General features: G+C 36.2%; 1 protein-coding gene across 1 annotated transcript in view; it reads right to left on the minus strand.

Moving 5' to 3' along the window:
• Positions 1-2,220: 2,220 nt before the first annotated feature.
• Positions 2,221-23,544, minus strand: part of stxbp4 (syntaxin binding protein 4) — a 44,624-nt gene continuing 23,300 nt past the window's right edge. Inside the window, exons 17-22 of the mRNA XM_067369680.1 lie at positions 21,529-21,705; positions 20,795-20,911; positions 18,383-18,432; positions 12,971-13,113; positions 5,646-5,703; positions 2,221-3,009 (exon numbers count right to left, since the gene is read on the minus strand). Coding sequence (XP_067225781.1) covers positions 2,901-3,009; positions 5,646-5,703; positions 12,971-13,113; positions 18,383-18,432; positions 20,795-20,911; positions 21,529-21,705 — 654 coding nt within the window. The 3' untranslated portion in view covers positions 2,221-2,900. The remainder of the gene's footprint in view (positions 3,010-5,645; positions 5,704-12,970; positions 13,114-18,382; positions 18,433-20,794; positions 20,912-21,528; positions 21,706-23,544) is intronic.

Here is a 23,544-nt window from a genome sequence, read left to right on the forward strand (position 1 = left end):
GTAAAGAAATCTGAAGACTGAAGGCGTGAAACTGCCACTGAAAGTCAAGTTCCCATCACATGCACATACACGCGGTTGAAAAATCGAAAGCTTACAGTCCAATAAAGAGGCGTAGTTTAGCCTGAACAGATCTTGTTGCATCTGAAAACTGCGAATGTCAAAGTTTAAGCATATGTCGAACACAATATGTTCTGTCATAGGAGATTTGCAGATGTATTATACGCTCATTATAGTTTACACATAAAATGTAAACAGAGAAAAAAGTGACTACTGGGGTTAGCCTATACTGTTGTGTTCTCATATTTGCCTGCTTTAAAGTACAAGTCTACTATAGTAAATGTAGTTGTATACTTATCTCAGTTAGTGTTAAATAAAAAGACTGCTGTTGTTACCCCACTATTTTGTTATCAAATTTACTATTTTTTAAAGCTACTACAATTACCTTTAGCTCAAACTGTATTTGGAGAGAATGACCGTAGGCTATATCAAGTTATTTGGAAAAGGTAGGCAGTGAGTCAGTCAGCATTTGGAGGCCAAAAATCAATATGCAAGGGAGGGAGGCTTAAAAATGTTCTATATAGTCAGTGTTTTTTCAAAAGTTGGATATTATTATACCGTTAGCATATAATTCCATGTAATAATTCTCATTATAGGTAGTTAGAATGATGCATCAACTAAATAGACCAGTGTGACATACTGTTTCCAAGCACGATCATATAAACAAAGCTTAAAAACCCTGTTAACACTTTTAAAATGGGGAAAATGAAAGCTCCCACTAGTGATTTAAACTTATGGTATGCACTCGACTGGTTCCCGTAATCTGTGCTGCTTTTTTCAGGAGACACCTCCCATGTCATCCAACAAATGACTTACATAGCCTATTATCTTTCAAAGTACATTCATGTGTACGTGACAAACTTTATAATTCAGATCTGACCACTACTGAAGATAAACGTTCACATGATATATACAAATGAAGAGTAAATGCAAGTGATTTTCTAAATACATCAAACTGAGCGTAAAAAGGAAAATGGTTTTCTCTATCAGTGTCCTATAGAACTTGTCTTTCTTCTTTTTGTTACCTTGGTAACTGGTTGCTAAAGCAATCAGACGTGACGTTGCTTTGCAGAAAAGTAGGCCATGACTGTCCACTCCTCCTCTAATTTGGAACAACTAAACCACATGTTGTAACATGTGTCTGTCAAATTGGAAACAGATTGCAACTAGTTAGGAGGCAATCAGACCTAAACAGAAACCTGTAACTACTCCTGAATGATTAATTCATTGTCATTAATGTCATCTTTTGAAATCTTTTAAGAGGACAAGTCGTACCAAAACTCACTAATGATGGCTATTAACTCCTGAATTGTTATGTTTTTTAGCAATCTGACATAATCAAATTACGAAATCTTAAGCACAATGATATGCGTTTCACTTGTGAAGGAAAGTCTTGTTCTTATCACTGTGACTGTAATTATTATGTAATTAAACTGTTATTATTATAATTTTTTATAGAACATTTTGATGAGAATGCTTTCCAAAATATCATAAATGAAAACATATGCAAAATACTGTCAGACAATAATGTCGAATTGAATGGAAGGTTTTCTTATCCGATATCTTTTTGCTCAGTGTTTTAATAAATTTGAACTGAGTATATTATTAGTTCAGTTTAGTTTAAGCTACTATAATAGTGAATAATTCATAATTAAAAGGACTGTTTTTGTATGGGATGGAAGAGCTTTTATGAGCATCTACAGTACACTGTATAACAATATCTGCCATGGAGAGAAAAAAAAATCTATATTTCTTGCCTAGGTTGTGAAGTGCTTGTGAAGTGCACACTCAACCTGAAATAGACAGATCCAGCTAATATTCTTTTAAAAGGCAAAAAATGTGAATGGGTTTTTATCAGTTGATCTTTAATACAACCACAAAAGTATTCATACATTAAAAGGAAAAACATAACTCTTCATGATCTACCATAAAGAGATCTCTGAGGCTAAATATACGCTGTTAGGCAGAGTGAATGCACAACAAAGCATATGCGCCATGTTATGTCATATTCCAAGAAATTGTACACATAAGGCTTAGGGTACGTTAAACTCACATTTCTAATGGAAGCGCAGAACTAATTGCACATGCAAGAGAAGACACTTTCACAGTTGTAAAATAGCTAGAAAGTCCACTAAGGATAACGGCAGAATTAAAATGCGTCTTTATATGGAGAACAATTATAGAGAACCGTGCAATGATTCCTGAAGAACTGTCGCAGAGCTGGTTCGAGGAAGTTTGAACAAGAAAAACAAATTCCTGTTTCAACAAATCTACTGTATGAACAAATGCTTTCAAATAGTGGATCAAAGTTGCAGCAAACACAAGCCAGACTGAATGAACATCACAGAAACAGTCCATCCTGATTAACTCACTGTGTTCCTCCAAAGTTCCTGCTTCACCGAAGAGGCCACGTCCTTTGACTTCAAACAAGTGCAATTATTTTTGACTTTTTCTGAAAGTCCAAAAACAGATTGGGTCTGTCCATTGTTTTTGTCAAGGTACAGAATAGAAAGATGAGGGGAACATGAGGGGAAATTCCTAAAATGTCAGAAAAACAGTGGACGGACACAAAAACACTCAAAAACTCTCAAACCATCAAAGAGCTCTGGAGTATTTGCTGCATATTTCAATATCAGTTTATCAGCTAATGTTAAAAGTAATATTAATACGGAGCCCTGCACATGACGTGTGGACAAACAATATATATGTCTATGTATATATATTTTGTCTGCATTACATGTGTGGGGGTCTGTAGATTCATTTATTGAATGCAGAGATTTGTATCTGATTGTCATTTTTAATAATGCACATATAACTTTGTTTCATATAACATATAACTCAGTCTAGGCTGTGGATTCCGGAGAGTTCAGGGTTTGGTCATTCGTTCTTGGTTCTGACAGACCCAAAGATCTCATTACAGGATGCGTCCATGATGTCGTCTGAGTTTCATGACTGGAGGAAAAAATAAACATCCAATTAATAAATGACATCTTGATTAAAAAGATACACTACACAGTAAAATCCCCAGAGTTAAATCAACTCTGCTCAGAGTACATATGGTCCCTCTCTAAATAGTGTTAAAGTAACACTGAAGCGGAGTTAAAGTTAATGAGATAATTAAGAAATTAATAAGGCTGTGACTTAAGTCACTTGTAGTTCTTGTGTTTTTTCTTATTTCTTCAGTGATTCTGCTTGTTAACAGCAGGTGTTCATCACTAATGCGCAATCTCTACTTAATGAATTGCTTAATTATCTCAATAAATTGAACTCTGCTTCAGTGTTATTTCAACACTATTTAGAGAGGGACCATATGTACTCTGAGCAGAGCTGATTTAACTCTGGGGATTTTGCTGTGTACCTGTGCAAGATTTCTGATTGTTATTGAAAGAAGTCTCTTCTGCTCACCAAGGCTAAATTGATTTGATCAAACGTAAAAACAGAGTAATATTGTGAAATATTATTACAATTTAAAATAGTAATAATCCATTTTAAAATATAACATTTATTTTTCTGCTGGCATTTTCAATAGAATTTACTCCAGTCTTCAGTGATCCTTCAGAAATCAATCTAAGATGCTGATTTGTGCTTAGTTCACTTTCAAATGAAAATTAGCTCAAGCTTTACTCACCCTCAAGCCATCCTACACTCTAAAACAAATTGGTTCTTCAGCGGTTCTTTGCTGTGGTTAAGGTGTAATATAGCACTGCTACTGTATAAAGAACCTGTAAAGCCCCTGTACAGTTCTTCAGCGGTTCTTTGCTGTGGTTAAGGTGCTATATCCCACGTAGAAGGCAACGTTCTCAGGACCTTACGCAACGTTCCCTAAAAGTTCTCAAAAGGTGGACCTTTAGGGAACAATCAGGATGTTCTGGGAATGTTTTGGGGGCTATTACTATAGGACGTTCTGTTAACTTCCCAAATGTCCTCTTTGTAACATTCTCACGCAACCATAAAATAAACAAAATAGAACGTCCCCCTAAACTCATATCGGGAACGTTATTAAATGACCAACAGAGGACCATGTGGCAACGTTCAGTTAATGTCCCAAATATCCTCATTGTAACATTCTTATGTGACCATAAAATAACCAAATTGGAACACCCCCCTAAAGTCATATAAGGAACCTTGACCTGCAGCACTTTCACTATAGGCATATATGACTTTCTTCTTTCTGATGAACACAATCTGAGATATTTTTTTATAAACATCCTGATGTATCCTATGTATATAATGCTAGTGAACAGGGGTCATGAGCATGAGCTGAAGAAAGTGCTTCCATCCACATCCATCCATCATAAACATATTCCAAACGACTCCGGGGGGTTAATCCATATTTAAGTTATGAAGTAAAATATCTAGCTTCCGCCAGACCGCCATCTGTATTTAACTTATGAAGAAAGTGTAAACTGGCATTGCGTCAGTTACACTTTTTCCATAAGCTGAATAGGGATGGTGCATCGCTTCGCTTCAGAAAGCCTTTATTAAACCCCCTGGAGCCGTGTGGAGTATGTTTATGATGGATGAAAGTTGATGGAAGCAATTTCTTCAGCTCATACTTCTTCATCGGAAAGAAGAAAGTCATATGGCTTGAGGTTGAATAAAGTTTGGGCTAATTTACATTTGAAAGTGAACTAATCCTTTAACTCTTTCCCTGCCATTGACGAAAATTTCCTTTTTTAAAAAAAAAAATGAAATAAAAAAAGAATGCATGAAGCTAGAATAAAATGTTTTGTTGTTGTTGTTTAAAAGCAAAGGCTCTTGATATATTGCAAGTTCACTGTTCAGATATTCATACAACAAAATATTTTAGGGGCCATGAAATTTTTGTGAAAATTATCAAAAATGCTGGTGCTGGCAGGCAACTTTTTAAAAGAACGCTAGCAGGGAAAAAGTTAAGAAATTTTCTTATTATTTCTTGAAAATAGTCCTCTGGTTTAGAATAGAAAGTTTAAAAGAACAGCATTCATTTGAAATATTATTTACAATGTAAAATTCTTTACGGTCACTTTCAATCAATTTAATGCATCCTCGCTGAATAAAAGTATGAATTACTTAAAAAAAAAAATCTTACTGACCCAAATTTACTGAATGGTTCATACAGTACACCTATAAACATGCATCTTGTGCATGGAGATGAATGCTCTGGTGCAGGTGTAATGGAGAATGCATGGACATGGGTGTGGTGTTGCGTGCGACATCAAAACTCTCAAAAGAGTGATAGATGTCTGCAATATTCATATAGGCTGTTTTGAAAGTTATGCAAATAAAAGAACATGCTCATGGAGATGTGTTTCTTGTCTCTAGAGATGAGGTTACATACATTTTGTCAATATCAATATGAAGAGTCTGCTGCTTTCAAAGCAATATCAGCAATTCCGTGTCATTTTGTTGGTTGTAGTGTGGTTCTTTCTAGTGTATCTATTGAGAATGCTTACTGTAAGTCAAACCGTATATCTCATGCTGCACAAACAACTTAAGAAGCACTCTTCAAAACATGAGAACTGTCATTTACTTTTGGGAAAAGGGGGCAGAAACAAAGATTTTGTGAATGTATGCAAGTGTGTAATTGAAGAGGTCTCGTCACTTACTTTATGTAGTACTTCACTCCATCTGCAGTGAACGCCTCATCCCAGCCATAAGGTAAACCTGTGAACGAAGAGAGATCAGATTTACTCTATGTGAGGACAACAAACAAAATGAGAATCTGTAGCCAAAATAAAAAAAAGGCATTGCAACATTTCTCGCTGATCCTCTTGATCCTGAAAGGCAAGTGACCGTGAGAATTTCCTGGCAACTGGATCAAATGGGGTCACACATGATTATGCTAAATGTCCTCGAATATCTGCATAATGTGAAAATTAAAAAAAAGAGAGAGAAAAAAAAGCACTTTTTTAAGACTGATGCACAGCTTTGGAAATGAAAAAGCGTCCGATAGAGGACTGATGTGTGCCATGTTTTAATTAATGGATCTCAGTCAAAAAATGAAAAACGTAAGCAGACACTATTGAAGGCTGAATACGAGACCGGTCAGAATCTTATTAGTACGTGCCACCATAAAGAGGTAACAAATCCCTGACAGAATTAGATCTGGACACTCCCTCTGTACATGCAAGAAGTACCAGTGACAGTAAGTCTGCTGGCATACACAATGCCCTGACATGACTTTATAATGGCTTTCTCATCAGAAACATGATCTTATTTGAAAAAAAAAAAAAAAAAAAATGAAGAAAAGAATACAGAGTATCCCACTGTCTAGATTTCACACACAATCAACATTTTGACAGAAAAGGCCAAAGAATAATTCATGTGGTCTCAAGTTTCTACAAACAAATATCCCTGGCTATATATTCTGTAGCGCCTATGGGAATTTACAGTAAATTTTGTGTCATCTAAATTTCCACTAACAAATGAGTGGAAAATGTATGAAAGAAATTTTGGCTAACAACAAGTAATGCTCCATTTATCATTGTCACACCTGCCAGCCAGAGTGCCTATAGCCACCAGAGGGCGCAACTTCTGTCTCCTTTACTGCTTCATGAACTGCATTTTCCATAACCCTTAGCCTGTACTCATTATGCTTCATTACATACAGCCGCCCTTGTTAACCCTGCCTATATAAGCCCTGTGTTTCTGTCAGTCTTTGCGAAGTCTTGTATGTTGTTACACTGCATTTCTAAATGTTATCCTGGTTTCCTCTGTTCCCCCCCCCCCCCCTTTTTTTTTTTTTTAGATTCTCTGCCTGTTTTCTAGATTTCCATTTTTGCCTGTGTTTTCTCCCCTGTTGCTTGTTCGGATTGTTGGATTCTGGATTGTCCAAATCAAGCTGAATTTGAATCTCTAACCTAAGTCATGGAGCAGATCATAACAGAAAACTTCGCCATTTACAGATCCAGCAGCTGAGTGATATCCAGATCATCATGGACCCGGTCTATCTGATATTGTCTTCATCAGGAGGATCAGTCGATTGAGGATTATGTACATCAGTTTTGTGAGCTTGTCATATCGAGTGCCATTTGAAGAAGTTGAATTAAAAACTTTTTCCGTTATGGACTCAGCAAGCCTATTACAGTGGGTGAAGTCAAGAATGACCCCTCCCCTAAACTTGTTTATTTTTTTTATTTTTTATTTTTTGGGGGGGTACATAGATACATATTAGTACCTATGATGCATGTCTTTTGAATTGTGAGGGAAAACTGGAGTACCTAGAAGAAACCCACACTGACACAGGAAGAACATGCAAACTCCACACAGAAAGGCCGCTGTGAGATGACAGTGCTACCCACTGAGCCAATAAGCTGCCCTGCTTATATTTGTTTATATTAATTATAAAAAAAGATCAAATGTAAGCAATTTATTTCTTACAGCGACAGGTATGGACTCAAATGAACAAAAGTACCAAAAACTGTTGCAAAACATTTTTCATCATTTATAATTTTATATTTATGTTTACATTTTTTTTCTGGAGTATACAAGTTTCTAAGTGCATTAAATATTTGAAATAACAGATAAGACTTTACTTTAAGATTCACATTTTATTGTAATCTAAACTATGTCTCTCGGAAGTACACAGTCCAAAACATGGAATCGTAAAGAGCTTACATTTTTTCGAAACCAAAAACACAACCTCACCAAGTTAAACAAGGAACAAAAGAACACAAACTGAAACATACATCTAGACAGCACACAAGTCAAAACTAACAAGACGTGAAAAAACAACACAATACAAAAAGGAAAACAACAGAAAATTGTGTTCTACTGTATATATATAAATGAACTGTTTCATAAAGACTTTTAAAAACACTGTAATTTTACTAAATGCTCTGTGATGTTTCAGGTTGAAGAAAGACTGGTAGAGGGTAACGGTTGTCTGAATGTTGGGTTTAAAAATGGTGTGGAATGGAGCGCATGCGCATAGCTGCGTCTCATTTTGGAGGCTGCATAAATCATCGAGGCAGTCTCATTTATGAAAAGTAACTGTTAGATTGCAAAGTAAGAAAGAATATTTTAGAATATGACCATATTTTACACCTCACGAGGAATAACAGTCAATTTTATTATGATTTTTACTTAAATAATACATCCTTGATGACATTTGCAGCCTTCAAATGCGACCTGCGGAGGACACGGCCTCGAAATTGAGAGAATCTAGTTCAGAATCAGATGAAACGCTGTTACAGAAGGGGAAATCCTGATTGCTTAGTGTAATGCATTAGGTTCAATGAAGTCAGATATTATACCTGCTTGCCTGTACATTTTATATACAACTTGCATTCATTGTTTGTTCCTTATGCATGTCGTGAATTTCATGTTCTTTTCTCTTCCATTCTCTTTAATGATCAAACAAGTAGTAACGTTTAAAATGTGTTAGATGAACATCTAACTAAACCATTCCAAAAAAATAATGTTTTTGTGGTCAAATTTTGAGAATGCTTTTAAAGACACATTTGAACGTTCTATTAACGTTTGTTCATAACTTTGAGAGAACCTTGCCAGAACGTTAGCCAAAGTTCTGAAAACATTTCCTGTTAGCTGGAAATCTGCTAAATGCGACTATATGGCATGAAGATTTTAAGATATTATTAAACATTCTAACATCATGATTTTCAGTAAAGCTGCTTGTGAATTGTGAAAAGCACTTTACAAAAAATTGACTTTGACTTTGACAAAACACTCAGGATGTTTCATGAAATTGTTTCACTTCACAACATTTTATGCAAACATTCCAAAAACATTCAGCAAATAATAATGTTCCGACAAAGTTATTCTAAGAACGTTTTCTCTCAATGCTACGAGAATGTTCAAGTAAAAATAATTTCATTAGGAAGTTCCAAGATCTTTGTTCTAGGAACGTTTTCTCTCAACATTGCGAGAATGTTATAAGAATGTTCCAAAAACATTTTTTAAAGAACGTTTTGTTCTAACACTTACATAACCTTTACAAAACGTTAGTGAATTTTGTGGGAACATTCCCTGGGTAACCCATAATTAAACCTAACCCTTGGTTAATCATAACTAATTTCTGCGGCTGTTATCTTTATCAGCCTTGAGAAAAAAGGGAGATTTCAATGCTCATTTCTCAGAATATAAACAGAATGTTTTAAAAAAAAATTGCATTAGCTCTATTTTTAGTGGCTGTCAACCTACTTGAGTCTTTAAATTCTACAGCTTATTTTTTTTTTTTTAATTGAGTTGTTTATATTGAGTGTTCTGACGTGTCTAGAGTGATCACAAACCGTTACTGCCTAAGCCTTGGGACATAGCAAGAGTATAGCTCATCACATGCCTCTTTAATTCAATCAACTCTTTGTTTTCTAAAGGCCTTGCTCTAGTAACCAAGAGAGAATAATTTCACTAGATCAACACTATGATACTGAAATCTCAAATTACACCTCAGTAAATCAGATATAAATGGGATGAGCAGCAGAAGCTTTCCCAAATCTGATTTGATGTTTCTCTCTTAAAGGGCCAGTATGAAAATTATGTCATAATTTACTCATCCTTATGTCGTTCCAAACCTGTATGACTTTTTTCTGTGGAACACAAAATAAGATATGTTATAAAATGTCTCTGTGATTTCTCCAACGTTCTTCAAAATGCCTTCTTCTGAGATCTGCAGAAGAAATAGAGTAATATGTCTTTGGAACAACATGAGGGTTAGTAAATAATGACAATTTTCATTTTTGGTTGAACTATCCCTTTAAATGATAAAACTAAGGCATGTACAACCTTATTTTAGCCCATTTGTATATATATATATTTGTATATCTTCACCCCCTCTGTCGTATTGATGAGACACAGAGTGGTACACAGCCTGTCACATGGCTGAAAGAATATCCATCACGTGGAAACCACTGCCTGTCTCTGTGCTGGGCTGAGGTTGCTCTCTTTGGTTTCAATCAGTGTGATGAGGGTGGCCCTCCATGTGCAACTCAAAGCCTGCCTCGTCCTCCCCCGCAGGGGAGCATTCAGCCAAAACGTGAGCATCACTCGCTGAGAGGTCACATGCTGCCAGGTGTGTGGAACACGTTTTCTGTCCCCTAAGCAATCACTTTAGCTTTTTCCTCCCTCAGCTTCACTGATCCTTTGACCCAAAGAGTCTTCTATCTTCCCTTAATCCATCCGTCTGTCCGTCTCCGTTTTTTGTGCATCATTTGGTACCTTGGAAATTTAAGTTACCAAGAAACATTAGAAACAACAAACAGTTGCTAAATCGTCCCATTTGCTAAATCATATTTTTTTATAGTCACCTTACAATCAAAATTGACAGTTCTTATTATTTTATGGAATACTACAGTATTTGATTTACAGCAATGATTTATCTGTGTACATGATTTTTTTATTTTTTTTTTTAATTCATGTGCCCTCATAATGTTTAATCAAAGTCCCTTCCCCTCCCTCTTGCAGCGACATCTCATCACTTCTCTGATGACGTGAGGGTGGGACAACCTGTCATTGCATGAGATCACAGAAATAGCAAACCACAATGACCCAATTAAAGGGATATTTCACCCAAAAATGAAAATGCTGTCATCATTTACTCACCCTCAAGTTGTTCCAAACCTGTACACAAAGGAAGATATTTGGAAGACTGTTTGTAACCAATTGACTACCATAGTAGGAAAAAAAATAGCATGTTAGTCAATGGGGGGCGACATCTGCTTGGTTACAAACATTCTTCAAAATATCTTCCTTCGTGTTCAGTAGATCAAATACATTTTTAAAGGTTTGGAACATCTTGAGGGTTGAGTAAATGATGACAGAATTTTCATCTTTGGGTGAACTATCCCTTTAATTCCAGATGGACAAAATCAAGTCCAACCCTACATTTTTTCTTGTTTGGGAAGCCGTTTCACTCGGATATACATCACAATAGGGAACAAAAGACTATCACATCTTCTGTTTCATGCCAACTTTAAAGGGATAGTTCACCGATAAAAGGAAATTCTGTCATCATTTTCGTCTGTGGAACACAAAAGTAGATATTCTGAAAACGTCTCTCTCTCTTTTTTTAATACAATGAAAATCAATGGGATCCAATGTTGTTGTTTTTTGGACCCCATTGACTTTCATTATGTAGGGGGAAAAAAAAGTTTCACAGAAGCAATTAAGTCATTCAGGTTTGGAACAACATGATTGTGAGTAAATGATGACAGAATTTTCATTTTTGGGTGAACTATCCCTTTTAAGGAGAACGTGTCCTGCACTAAAAATCAGACTGATGGTCAACCAATGTTTTTTATTTTTTATTATTACATTTGGAGCCCTCAATCCCAAAAATGTGGTTTCAAGTTTTAGGAACTCTCAGGTATATAATTTAATCAAATTCACTATTCAAATTCACAAAAATACTCCCTGCACAGAATTTATTCAAAAGCAGAAAATGGTTGAAAAACAAGTCTGTTATTGATTAACCTCATTGTTTAGACCATGTATTCATTGAATACAAGGAGGCCAGAGATGCACTTTTGTCTGAGTTGCAGAGAGTCCGAGAACTGTCTGTTTCCTTTAACATGCAAGAAAATCATGCCGGTCTGTAATCAGGAACATGATCAACATGCTTTCTTGAGATACAAAGAACAGGATACTTCAGTTATTATTACTATCTGACTATATTATTATTAAATCTCACTATATCAGGTCTTTTTTTAATATCCGACATTCTACTTCATGACTTCATGACAGTTTTAAGAGAGTGTGTTGGACATCCAATGTTAATCAGGAAAAATCCTGAGAAAGAAAAGGCAGCCTCTTACTATTGTTGTTTTTTCAGGAACTGCGCTTTGGATGCACTACTATCAGTAATGTTTTGACAAGCTGGATCAACTTAACTAGGCCAACAAGATAGTATTCTTTCATTTAGTAAACACTGTCAGTCAAATCAAGATGACATGAACAATCATTGTTGTGTAGAAAAACATGTTCAACTTAAAATAAATGAAAACTATAAATGTAAACATGTTATCCCACCAAGGACACATTTCTAAATGTGTATATGTTGTATACATGTGACATTATATACAATTGCAACAAAGAGACAATTGCTTTAGCTTCGTATCCAGGCAACGTTTGCAGCAGTGAGGTGAATCAGATCTAAATGGTTTGTATTAGCAGCAAATACACCTTGTATTGAGTTTTCTTAAGGGATTGACCTATTTTTTTTTCCACTGTACACATCTAAATGGCTTAGATTTCATGATTAAGGTAGTTATATAATATATAAGATATAAAACATTTACATTGTAAGTAATTGAGCAGACAGGATATATATATAAAAAAGAACAAACAAGCAGATTATTAAATTAACTTAAACGTAGATCACTAGGCACTCTGCTGAAAAGGAGAAAAGAGGTTCCATAAATTCTATCTGAATAGGTTCTATAAATTTGAACAATAAGCATTATCTTGGTCATAATGACGCTATAATGTGTCTGGTTTAAGAGGCTTATAATGAGATGGAATTATGGAAAGACTGCCAATGTTTTGACCTCTACAGGTCATTAGATGCATTTGCGTAAGGTCAAACATTGCTGGAAGGTAAGCTACATATTTTCTGGAGAATTACAAAGCTGAATGGGATCAGGGGTTCATGCAATGGCTAAATGAGCAGACTTAATGTGGCTCTTAAGGTAAACCAAAGTCAAAAAGTCATGTTAGAAATGAAACCATACACTAACCTGTAAGTCTGTAATACATTTTTGTCAACAGATAATATTGTGCATCCATCTTTCAATAACAAATGATAACATCTCATCTAGCACAGTTCAGCACAAATTGCTGGTGCCATAAGATAAATGTTTACATGACAGAGTGGGTCAAGTGTCAGACAACAACATGAGGGTCAGACAAAATGACATAAGAAACAGATGCAATTTGGACAGTTTGACAAAGCTGAAAACATACCACTTATACTTACAGTCTAGCTCTAGAATGCTTCTGACAGCATGAGTTAGTTCTTTAGCTTCCACAGCAAGAGCAGTTGCTGTCCAGGGTGGTTTCTTCCCACTTCGGGATGCCACGGTCTGAGACTGTGTGGCCAACTTTGGATCACTGGGAGAACTGAAAGACAAAGACCAGAAGGCTTTATTAAAATGCTGTAAAGAATTTCAGACATTTTAACTAGCTAACCTTAATCTTAACCTAACTTCCACTAAATGTTTTGGTAGAGAACACTTTATTTTGATGGACCCTTTTATGGGAGCTTGTTTCTGCTATGTAATAAAAAAAAAGGATAATTTTGACTTTTTATCTCACATTTCAGACTTTTTTCTCACAATTGCGAGTTTACATCTCTCAGAATTGCATGATATAAAGTCACACTTGCGACAAAAAGTCAGCATTGTGAGTTTGTATCACGCAATTGCGTCTTTATAACGCAATTGCGACTTTATATCACACAATTCTCGCAATTGCATTATAAAGTCGCAATTGCATGACATAAACTCACAATACTGACTTTTTATTGCAATTCTGACTTTTTAGAATTGAGAGATATAAACTTGCAATTGCGAGTTATAAAGTCCAATTCTGAGGAAAAAAGGTGATTTTTTTGTGAGTTTATATCTCCTAATTTTGACTATATAACTTACAATTCTGACTTTATAACTAGCAATTAAGTGTTATAAAACTAGAAATGCGAGATATAAACTCACAACTGTGAGATAAAAAGTCGCAATTACCTTTTTTATTTTTTATTCAGTGGCAGAAACAAGCTTCCATACTCTTTAGACATTCTGTTGACTTTAAGTAGCCTACATGTCAACTAACTTTCATTAGTGTTAGAGTATTAGAAGACTGTCTGCTTAATATTTGCTAACACTTTATTTTAATGCTCCCGGAACATACATTTTACTGACTATAAGTAACTTTGCAAGTACATGTCAATTTGATCTACTAACCCTACCGCTAACAGTCTACTAATACTCATTTTTAATACTCTAACGAGAGTTGGTTGACATGTAGGTGCAATGTTACTTATAGTCAACAGACTGTCAAAATTAAGTAATGAAATAACTTTTTGTTTAATAAAATCATGGTGTATTGTTCTTAAGAAAAACAACCCTCTCAGGTTGAAAACTGTGTCAGTCTTGTTTGATTTCAGCTGACATGTTATAAAAGCTGTAGAAAAGTGCACTCCCTTCGACCTGAAATGAACAAAGCATGCTGGGCAGATTGGCATAAAAGAAGAGCCCAGCAAGACTCCTAATAAAGGGTGGACTTTTGGGGAAGGGGATTCAGACCTACTGACATGGATGGACCAGTGTTATGAAAACATATTATGAAACTACCACACTTTTCAGGTCATAACAGCAATGAACTGGACTAGACTGATTGAATTATTGCATGTGCTGAAACATATTTAAAGGTGCCGTAGAACGTCTTTTTAAAAGATGTAATATAAGTCTAAGGTGCCCCCTGAATGTGTCTGTGAAGTTTCAGATCAAAATACCCCATAGAGTTTTTTTTATTAATTTTTTTAACTGCCTATTTTGGGGCATCATTAAATATGAGCCGATTTAGGCTGTGGCCCCTTTAAATGCTCATGCTCCCCGCCCATGGAGCTCGTGCTTGCCTTAAACAGTGCATGTACAAAGTTCAAACAGCTAATATAACCCTCAAAATGGATCTTTACAAAGTGTTCGTCATGCAGCATGTCAAATCACGTAAGTATGGTATTTATTTGGATGTTTACATTTGATTCTGAATGAGTTTGATAGTGCTCCGTGGCTAAAGCTAACATTACACACTGTTGGAGAGATTTATAAAGAATGAAGTTGTGTTTATGAATTATACAGACTGCAAGTGTTTAAAAATGAAAATAGCGACGGCTCTCTTGTCTCCGTGAATACAGTAAGAAACGATGGTAACTTTAACCACATTTAACAGTACATAAACAACATGCTAACGATACATTTAGAAAGACAATTTACAACTATCACTAAAAATATCATGATATCAATGATCATGTCAGTTATTATTGCTCCATCTGCCATTTTTCGCTATTGTTCTTGCTTGCTTACCTAGTCTGATAATTCAGCTGTGCACATCCAGACGTTAATACTGGCTGCCCTTGTCTAATGCCTTGAACATGGGCTGGCATATGCAAATATTGGGGGCGTGTTATGTAACAGTCGGTGTTATGTTGAGATTCGCCTGTTCTTCGGAGGTCTTTTAAACAAATGAGGTTTATATAAGAAGGAGGAAACAATGGAGTTTGAGACTCACTGTATGTCATTTCCATGTACTGAACTCTTGTTATTCAACTATGCCGAGGTAAATTCAATTTTCAATTCGATGGCACCTTTAAGATTTGTTGCGCAGCCTAATTTGAAACTTTATGAAGTACTTGGAAAACATAGCAACTGATTGCAATATATTAAAAGAAACAGAAGATTATGACTTATAATATTAATGTGTGATTAATTCATGTAGAATGCCATTTCAGAGCGATGTTATATTTTGTTACAAATATTGTAATTTATCGGCTGTTTTTTAATGTAGCCCAATAATGCTGATCTTCTATGACAGAATTATTTTATTTACATTATACCATTTAAAAGTTTTATGTTTAAGTTTCTTATGCTCATCATGGCTGCATTTATTTGATCAAAAATAAAACTAATAACCACAATACTATGAAACTGGTTTCTATTTGAATGTATTTGATTTTATTCCTGTGATGGCAAAGCTGAATTTTCAGCAGCCATTACTCCAGTCTTCACCTGTTTCACACTGGACGAGCAAGTAGAGCAGAGGCAGTGCAGAAGCTGTATATATACAAAGTGGAAGCAGCACACGGCCACTGTGCTTTTACACTGGCAGTGTTTGTCATGCCAGCTGAACAGCAACTTGTGTACTGCAAACACAGATACACAATACATCTATTGTGCCACCACAACTTGTGGCAATAATGTGTTTGTGTGTAATTTATGTATTTTTTTTCACAGAGCTGAAAGTCATACTGTATGGTGGCTGTGTAACGTGGAAGTCCTCACTTACAGGTGCTGGTCATATAATTAGAATATCGTGAAAAAGTTCATTTTATTTATTGTAAATTATTTTTAAAAATGAAACTTTCATATATTCTAGATTCCCTACATATAAAGTAAAACATTTCAAAAGTTTTTTTTTTTGTTTTGTTTTATTTTGATGATTAGATCGTACATCTCATGAAAGTCCAAAATCCAGTATCTCAAAATATTACAATATTTCCTAAGATCAATTAAAAAATGGATTTTCAAAACAGAAAAGTTCAAGTTCTTTAAAGTATTTTCATTTGTACACTCAATACTTGGTCGGCAGCACATATTACAGCAAATGACTTGCTCTAGCACAAATTACAGCATCAGTGAAGTGTGGCATGGAAGTGATCAGCCTGTAGCACTGCTGAGGCACTATTGAGCCTTCAGATCATCTGTATATTGTTGGATCGACTGTTTCTCATCTTTCTCTTGAAAATATCCCATAGATTCAGGGGTCGTGTTGGCTGGCCAGTAAAACACAGTAATATCATGGTCAGCAAACCACTTGGAAGTGGTTTTTGCACTGTGAGCAGGTGCTAAAGTCCTGCTGGAAAAAGGAAATCAGCATCTCCATAAAGCTTGTCAGCAGATGGAAGCATAAAGTGCTCCAAAATCTCCTGGAAGATGGCTGCATTGACTTCGCACTTGATAAAACACAATGGACCAACACCAGCAGATGTCATGGCCCCCCAAATCATTACTAACTTCAGAAACTTCCCACAAGACTTCAAGCAGCTTGGATTCTGTGCCTCTCCAGTCTTCCTTCAGACTCTGGGACCATGATTTCAACATGAAATGCAAAATTTACTTTTATCTGAAAAGAGGACTTTCGACCACTGTTTACTGTTCAGATCTTTTTCTCCTTAGCCCAGGTAAGATGCTTCTGATGTTGTTTCTGTTTCAGAAGTGGCTTGGTAGTCCTTTTCCTGAAGATGTCTGAGTGTGGTGACTCTTGATGTGCTGACTCCGGCTTCATTTGACTCATTGTGAAGCTCTCCCAAGTGTTTCCCAAAGGTGCTTGTGCACCTTTGCCTACCCAATTTCTTCCTTCTAGTCAACTTTGCATTTAATATGCTTTGATACATCACTCTGTAAACAGCCACCACATTCAGTAATGACCATCTGTGACTTACTCAATTTGTGGAGGGTGTCAATGATTGTCTCCTGGACCATTGCCAAGTCAGCAGTCTTCCCCATTAGTGTGGTTTCAAAGAACAAGAGATACCCGGAATTTATACTGTAGGGATGGTCATTTAATGAAACTCAAATGTAAATATTCTAATATTTTGAGATACTGGTACTGATACTGATATTTTGGACTTTCATTAGCTGCACGCTCTAATCAACAACAACAAAAAAAAAAAAACTTTTGAAATGTAGGGAATCTAGTATAAATGAAAGTTTCATTTTTTAAAATAATTTACAATAAAAAAAAAGGAACTTTTTCACGATATTCTAATTATATGACCAGCACCTGTATATGAATTTATGGTGAAATTTGTTATTTTTCATGTTTTGAGCCTTTTCATTTAATTTGTTATGATGTTGAGTTTGCAAGCATTCATGCTACGGACGTTCCAGTTTCCGATGTTGTGAATCTTCGAGCACCATGTTTAAATGTTTGTTTGTGATCCATAAAATATTTTGGCAAAGACAGTGGAGTAGATTGCCATTGCTTTCTCTACTCCTCCCCATTTATCCAGGCTTGGGACCAGTGTGTAGCTGTTGCCAACTACACTAACTAACATCATGCACCCTCCCTCAAAAAGAAAAAAAAACCTCTACACACTCTGGGCTGCAAATTGCTGACAGCCTTCATTTTGATTTATGAGGACATGTGTAATATTTTTTTGCCCTAATAGACAAAGACACAGTGGCCTCTTCGGTCATTATGGGGGAAAAATGGCTGAACATACAGGGGGCCATGTTGATTGGACCAAATCAACATCACTGCCACAGGAAGGTGTTGTACTGACCTCTAGTCATTAACTAACCCTGTCTGTCTGTGCCCCCAAAGTCTGTCTTATAAATAGAAAAGAAGGCAGAAGTCTCACTCTGGAAAAAAAGTCACCGTTACACACTTGTGAACACACAGCCTCCTAGAATATCAAAGGCACACTTTAATGACTGTGTAAAGGTCCCTAAAGGAAAAGTGTCTTTGTTATTAAATAATTCTTTTCTACACACCTGTTGCTAGTTAAGTGTAGTACTACGGTCGGGAATACTCCAAATTAGATTAGGATTCAGTTGAATAATTAGGTCTCCCTTAACTAAAGATGATGAGAGTACAAGAATAATTATCTTACCTATAGCCTCTTGGACCGCTTTGATTTTCAGACAGGAAGCCTTGGACAGCCTGTGGGGATATAAAAAATGTAGGTGATTAGATTAGTCCATATTAGTTAAATGATTTTGCATAAAGATTTAACACACACGATTTATTTTATTATATTACTATATTATTACATTTTCTATATACTTATATATATATATATATATATACACAACGATCAGGCATAACATTATGACCACCTTCCAAATATAGAGGATTGCAAATACATGTGGAAAACAGCCCTGACCCTTTGAGGCATGGACTCCACTAGACCCCTGAAGGTGTGCTGTGGTGTCTGGCACCAAGATGTTAGCAGCAGATCCTTTAAGTCCTGTAAGTTGCGAGATGGGGCCTCCATGGATTGGACTTATTTGTTCAGCACATCCCACAGATGCTTGATTGGTTCGAGATTTGGAGGCCAAGTCAACACATCAAACTCGTCGTTGTGCTCCTCAAGCCATTCCTGAACCATTTTTGCTTTGTGGCAGGGTGCATTATCCTGCTGAAAGAGGTCACAGCCACCAGGGAATACCGTTTCCATGAAAGGGTGCACCTGGTCTGCAACAATGCTTAGGTAGGTGGTACATGTCAAAGTAACACCCAAATGGATGGCATGACCCAAGGTTTCCCAGCAGAATATTGGCCAAAGCATCACACTGCCTCTGCCGGCTTGCCTTTTTTCAATTCTGGTGCCACGTGTTCCCCAAATAAGCGACGCACATGCACCCGACCGTGTGATATAAAAGAAAATGTGATTAATCAGACCAGGCCACCTTCTTTGGTGCTTTTGGAGGTAGACAGGGGTCAGCATGGGCACCCCGACTGGTCTGCGGCTATGTTGCCTCATACGCAACAAACTGCGATGCACTGTGTATTCTGACACCTTTCTATCAGAACCAACATTAACTTCTTGAGTAATCTGAGCTACAGTAGCTCATCTGTTGGATCGGACCACACGGGCCAGCCTTCGCTCCCCATGTGCATCAATGAGCCTTGGCCGCCCATGACCCAGTCGCCGGTTCACCACTGTTCCTTCCTTGGACCACTTTGGAACACCCCACAAGAGCTGCAGTTTTGGAGATGCTCTGACCCAGTAGTCTAGCCATCACAATTTGGCCCTTGTCAAACTCGCTCAAATCCTTACGCTTGCCCATTTTTCCTGCTTCAAACACATCAACTTGGAGGACAAAATGTTCACTTGCTGACTAATATATCCCACCTAGTAACAGGTGCCGTGATGAAGAGATAATTAGTGTTATTCACTTCACCTGTCAGTGGTCATAATTTTATGCCTGATCAGTGTATATTATTACTACGAGCAAAAAGTTAAATATTTTAAATTATTATTAATAATAATAATAATAGTTTTTATATCAATAATAATAATTATTTAACAGTGAAAAAATGACCAAAGAGTTTTGATATTTTTCCTATTTAAAACTTGACTCTTCTGTAGTTAAATCGTAGTTAAATAGTTCCTTGATTATTACGCCTGAATGAGAGTATAGTTCCTAGCCATTTCAGCCTAGAAAATCACAACTTTTTATTTTCCGTCGGTCTTAGTACACGATTTAACTACAGAAGAGTCAAGTTTTAAATAGGAAAAATATCAAAACTCTTTGGTCATTTTTAAGCGCGATGCTAACGGTCTAATCAGATTCAATGAACTATGCTAAGCTATGCTAAAAGTGGTACCGCCAGAACCGGAGATCGGCTAAATGGATTCGAAAACGGTAAAACTCAACTGTTTAACTCTAGGGGAGTTGGAAAATGAGCCTATTTTCAAAAAAAGTGGAGTGTTCCTTTAAGCACTGGACAGATGTAAAGCACAGAATTATTTAGGAAGGTTCTGCAATAGTTTTTCCTGTGTTCTGTGACAAATCTATGATTTACGCAGCCCAACAGGGTGATAATTGATTTATGGGAATCTGGTACTGGTACTGCATACTGATGTCACATTCTTTTCATGTTATGACATTTTTCTTCTTTTCCCTATAGGTGCCTAATGAAAGGGTTGTTAACTATTTGAATTATTATTAAAAAAAAAAAAAAAACACCTGAGAATAGAACACTTGGAATAATGAAGTAGATGCACTATGCTTGTGTGACTAGATTTGCCCACTTCATATAAGCCTGAGTTGACAGTTGTCATCAGAAGAGCATTCCAGACACTCAGCTTTTCTGATTTAATGAGAAAACTAAATTTGGACACTAAAGAGTGAGGCTGCTCTTTGACAAATCAACCTATGAAGTGCAAATTCTAATATAATTAATTTAATATCCTGAGCCATTTAACATGAGCAATTTATATGGTGAAACCTTATGTTAGAGGATGTGAATTAATTGTGTAGCTGGTTACGCTTAATTGAAAATGAATATACATCACCTCCACAAACTGCAGAAGTTTACCCGTAGTGGTTTCAAAATCCTTCTTTACACTTTCACTCTTCCGTAGCTGGCATTCAAGTACAGAAATCCTTTTTCTCAGATCTTGTAGATCATCCTGTGTGAATATTAGAGTTAAACAACAATATTTACATATTAAACAATGACATTTATTTTTCTCTATACATTAAAATGACTCAGATTCAGATGTTGTCTAATATAAATTTGCAATTAAAACTGCACAATAATGCTGTCAGAAAATCAAACATTGGAGATGTGCCACTGAACATGGTAAACTGCGCTGTCAGTACAGTGTTTTATACAGTACTTATATTTTAGCATAATTCTTAATGGTTGGTGTGCTAAAATAAGAATAATAAAAAGTGCAATAACAATTTTTCCACAAGCAATTGCAATAAAAACAAAAATGTTATCCTACATAATCATTAAAAGCTATGAATAAAAATAAAATCATAAATGCTGTGATAAAATAAAAGTTTATCCTGGCGACATGCAAGGTTGCTAGCCAGAGATTTCAAAAATAACCACATCAGCCCACGTCACCCTGCAAGATCATGTTAAAGCCTTCGCAGCACATCAGCCCAGTTACTGAATAATACAAAGCAAACAGTGACCTACTTTTTGTAGGACACGAGAGAGGGAAAACCCGGAGTGGGGCTGTGCAGGGGACGTGGATTGGCTAAGGCTAAGTGTAAAACTCTCAAAGTGGAATACCTTGCCCCGGCCGGGTTGCTCAGCTTTCTGAGACTTCATTTCAGCTATCTCAGCCTCCAGGAGGTGGATAACCTCCTCGTAGTCCATCTCCATTCCTCGGGCCTGTTTCTGAGCTGCCTCTGCCAGATGGATCCGGGTCCGCAGGGATCGGCTCTCCTCCATTGCAGATTTTGTTTCCTGCAACAGCGGAGTTCCACTTAGAGCGGCAGTGCTGAGAGTGCACGTACAGTAGGATGCTACAATGCTCAGGGGCTCTTCCCCCCCTAACATTGCAAACTCATTGCACTTGAAGAGAAATGCCTGTACAGTCTCACCTCCCCCCCTACCCTCCTTCCCCCATGACGTCCCACAGCATGACAAAGCACAGCTCTGCTTCTTTTAACCTATATATTTGGATTTGTTTAAAGAGGCTTAAAAAACTAGATTTGTGCAAACAAGTTTATGTAGGTACTGGCAGATGAGAACCAGTAAAACAAGCTGTTATATAATACAGGTATCGAAGGAAGGCATACTTGTCAGGGATACTTGTCAGCACGGCATCAGTCAATAGTCATCAGACAAAGGAAAGGTAACCAGGCCATTGTAATTATGAAGCTGTGGGGTATGACAGCACTCTTAATGAACAGGTGACACAAAATATGTGAAAATCACACTGTGAGGACCTACAAATGAACACAGTGTGCGGTAGCTCACAATTAAAACTCTAAGATTAAAATGACTGCGTGACTTTCATTATTGCAGACCTATTAGAGTAAGACTCGAAAACACATTTTACTCATCATGAACACTATTAACTGATTTTAAACACCAGGAATAACTTATGAAAAGGGTACAGATAATTGCCCACTGAAAGAAGAACTTAGACATGATGGATCTTACATTGACTCTTTTCTAGCAGAGAGGCATTTAAATTAGCACTTACATACATTTAACGTCCATGCATTATGGAGAATATCTGAAGTTTATAATGAGGGTTGTGCATTGGTTAAAGTTAATGTAATTTTCAAAGAATGTGGAATTCAAAGGGACATATACAGTAACCCTGTCCTGGAAATTCTGAGAAACAGAGGAGGTGGCTGGGGAAAAAATAATAAGAATTCAATGAACTACGGAAGCTAGTGTTAAGCCTTGCAGTCTCAAAAGAATGTGGATGCATTAGTGCAAAATTATTATATTCACATACAGTAGCCTTTATATACAGCACATTACCGTTCAAAAGTGTGGGGTCGGTAAGATTTTTGTAATGTTTTTGAACGAAGTCTCTTATTTTCACCAAGGCAGAGTTTATTTGATCAAAAATAGTAAAAGTAAAAAACTAATGTTGTAAATTATTACTAACTTTTCTATTTTGATATATTTTAATAATAAATGTGATGGCAATCTGAATTTTCAGAACATGATCAATCATTACAGTCAAAGGATAATTCAAAAATCATTCTAATATGCTGATTTGGGGCTCAAGAAACATTTCTTATTATCAACGTTGAAAACAGTTATGCTGCTTTATAAGTTCAAAATAAAGTTCATAGAAAGTGCACAGAATGTTCAAAAGAACAGTATTCATTTGAAAGCTTTTGTAACATAACACAGTAAATGTCTTTACTGTACTTCTGATCAATTTAATGCATTCTGTTGAAAAAAAATATACTGATGACTCCATTTCTAGCGACGTTCTTGTTGTAAAACATCACTACTGATATTTATGAACAGTAAATAAATTATAAATGTTTACTAGATTATGTTCATTACCTGTCTAGCGAAGTATGTTTATGCTGAAATATAATTAAATAATGGTTTATATTCTAAAAAACATCTATCACTTGTCATTATGTGTAGTGAGTTGGCTTAAAGGGTTAGTTCACCCAAACATGAAGATGATGTCATTAATGACTCACCCTCATGTCGTTCCAAACTCGTAAGACCTCCGTTCATCTTCAGAACACAGTTTAGGATATTTTAGATTTAGTCCGAAAGCTTTCTGTCCCTCCATTGAAAGTGTATGTACGGTATACTGTC

This window comes from Chanodichthys erythropterus, chromosome 19, assembly GCF_024489055.1.
Source record: "Chanodichthys erythropterus isolate Z2021 chromosome 19, ASM2448905v1, whole genome shotgun sequence".
Taxonomy (NCBI): Eukaryota; Metazoa; Chordata; class Actinopteri; order Cypriniformes; family Xenocyprididae; genus Chanodichthys; species Chanodichthys erythropterus.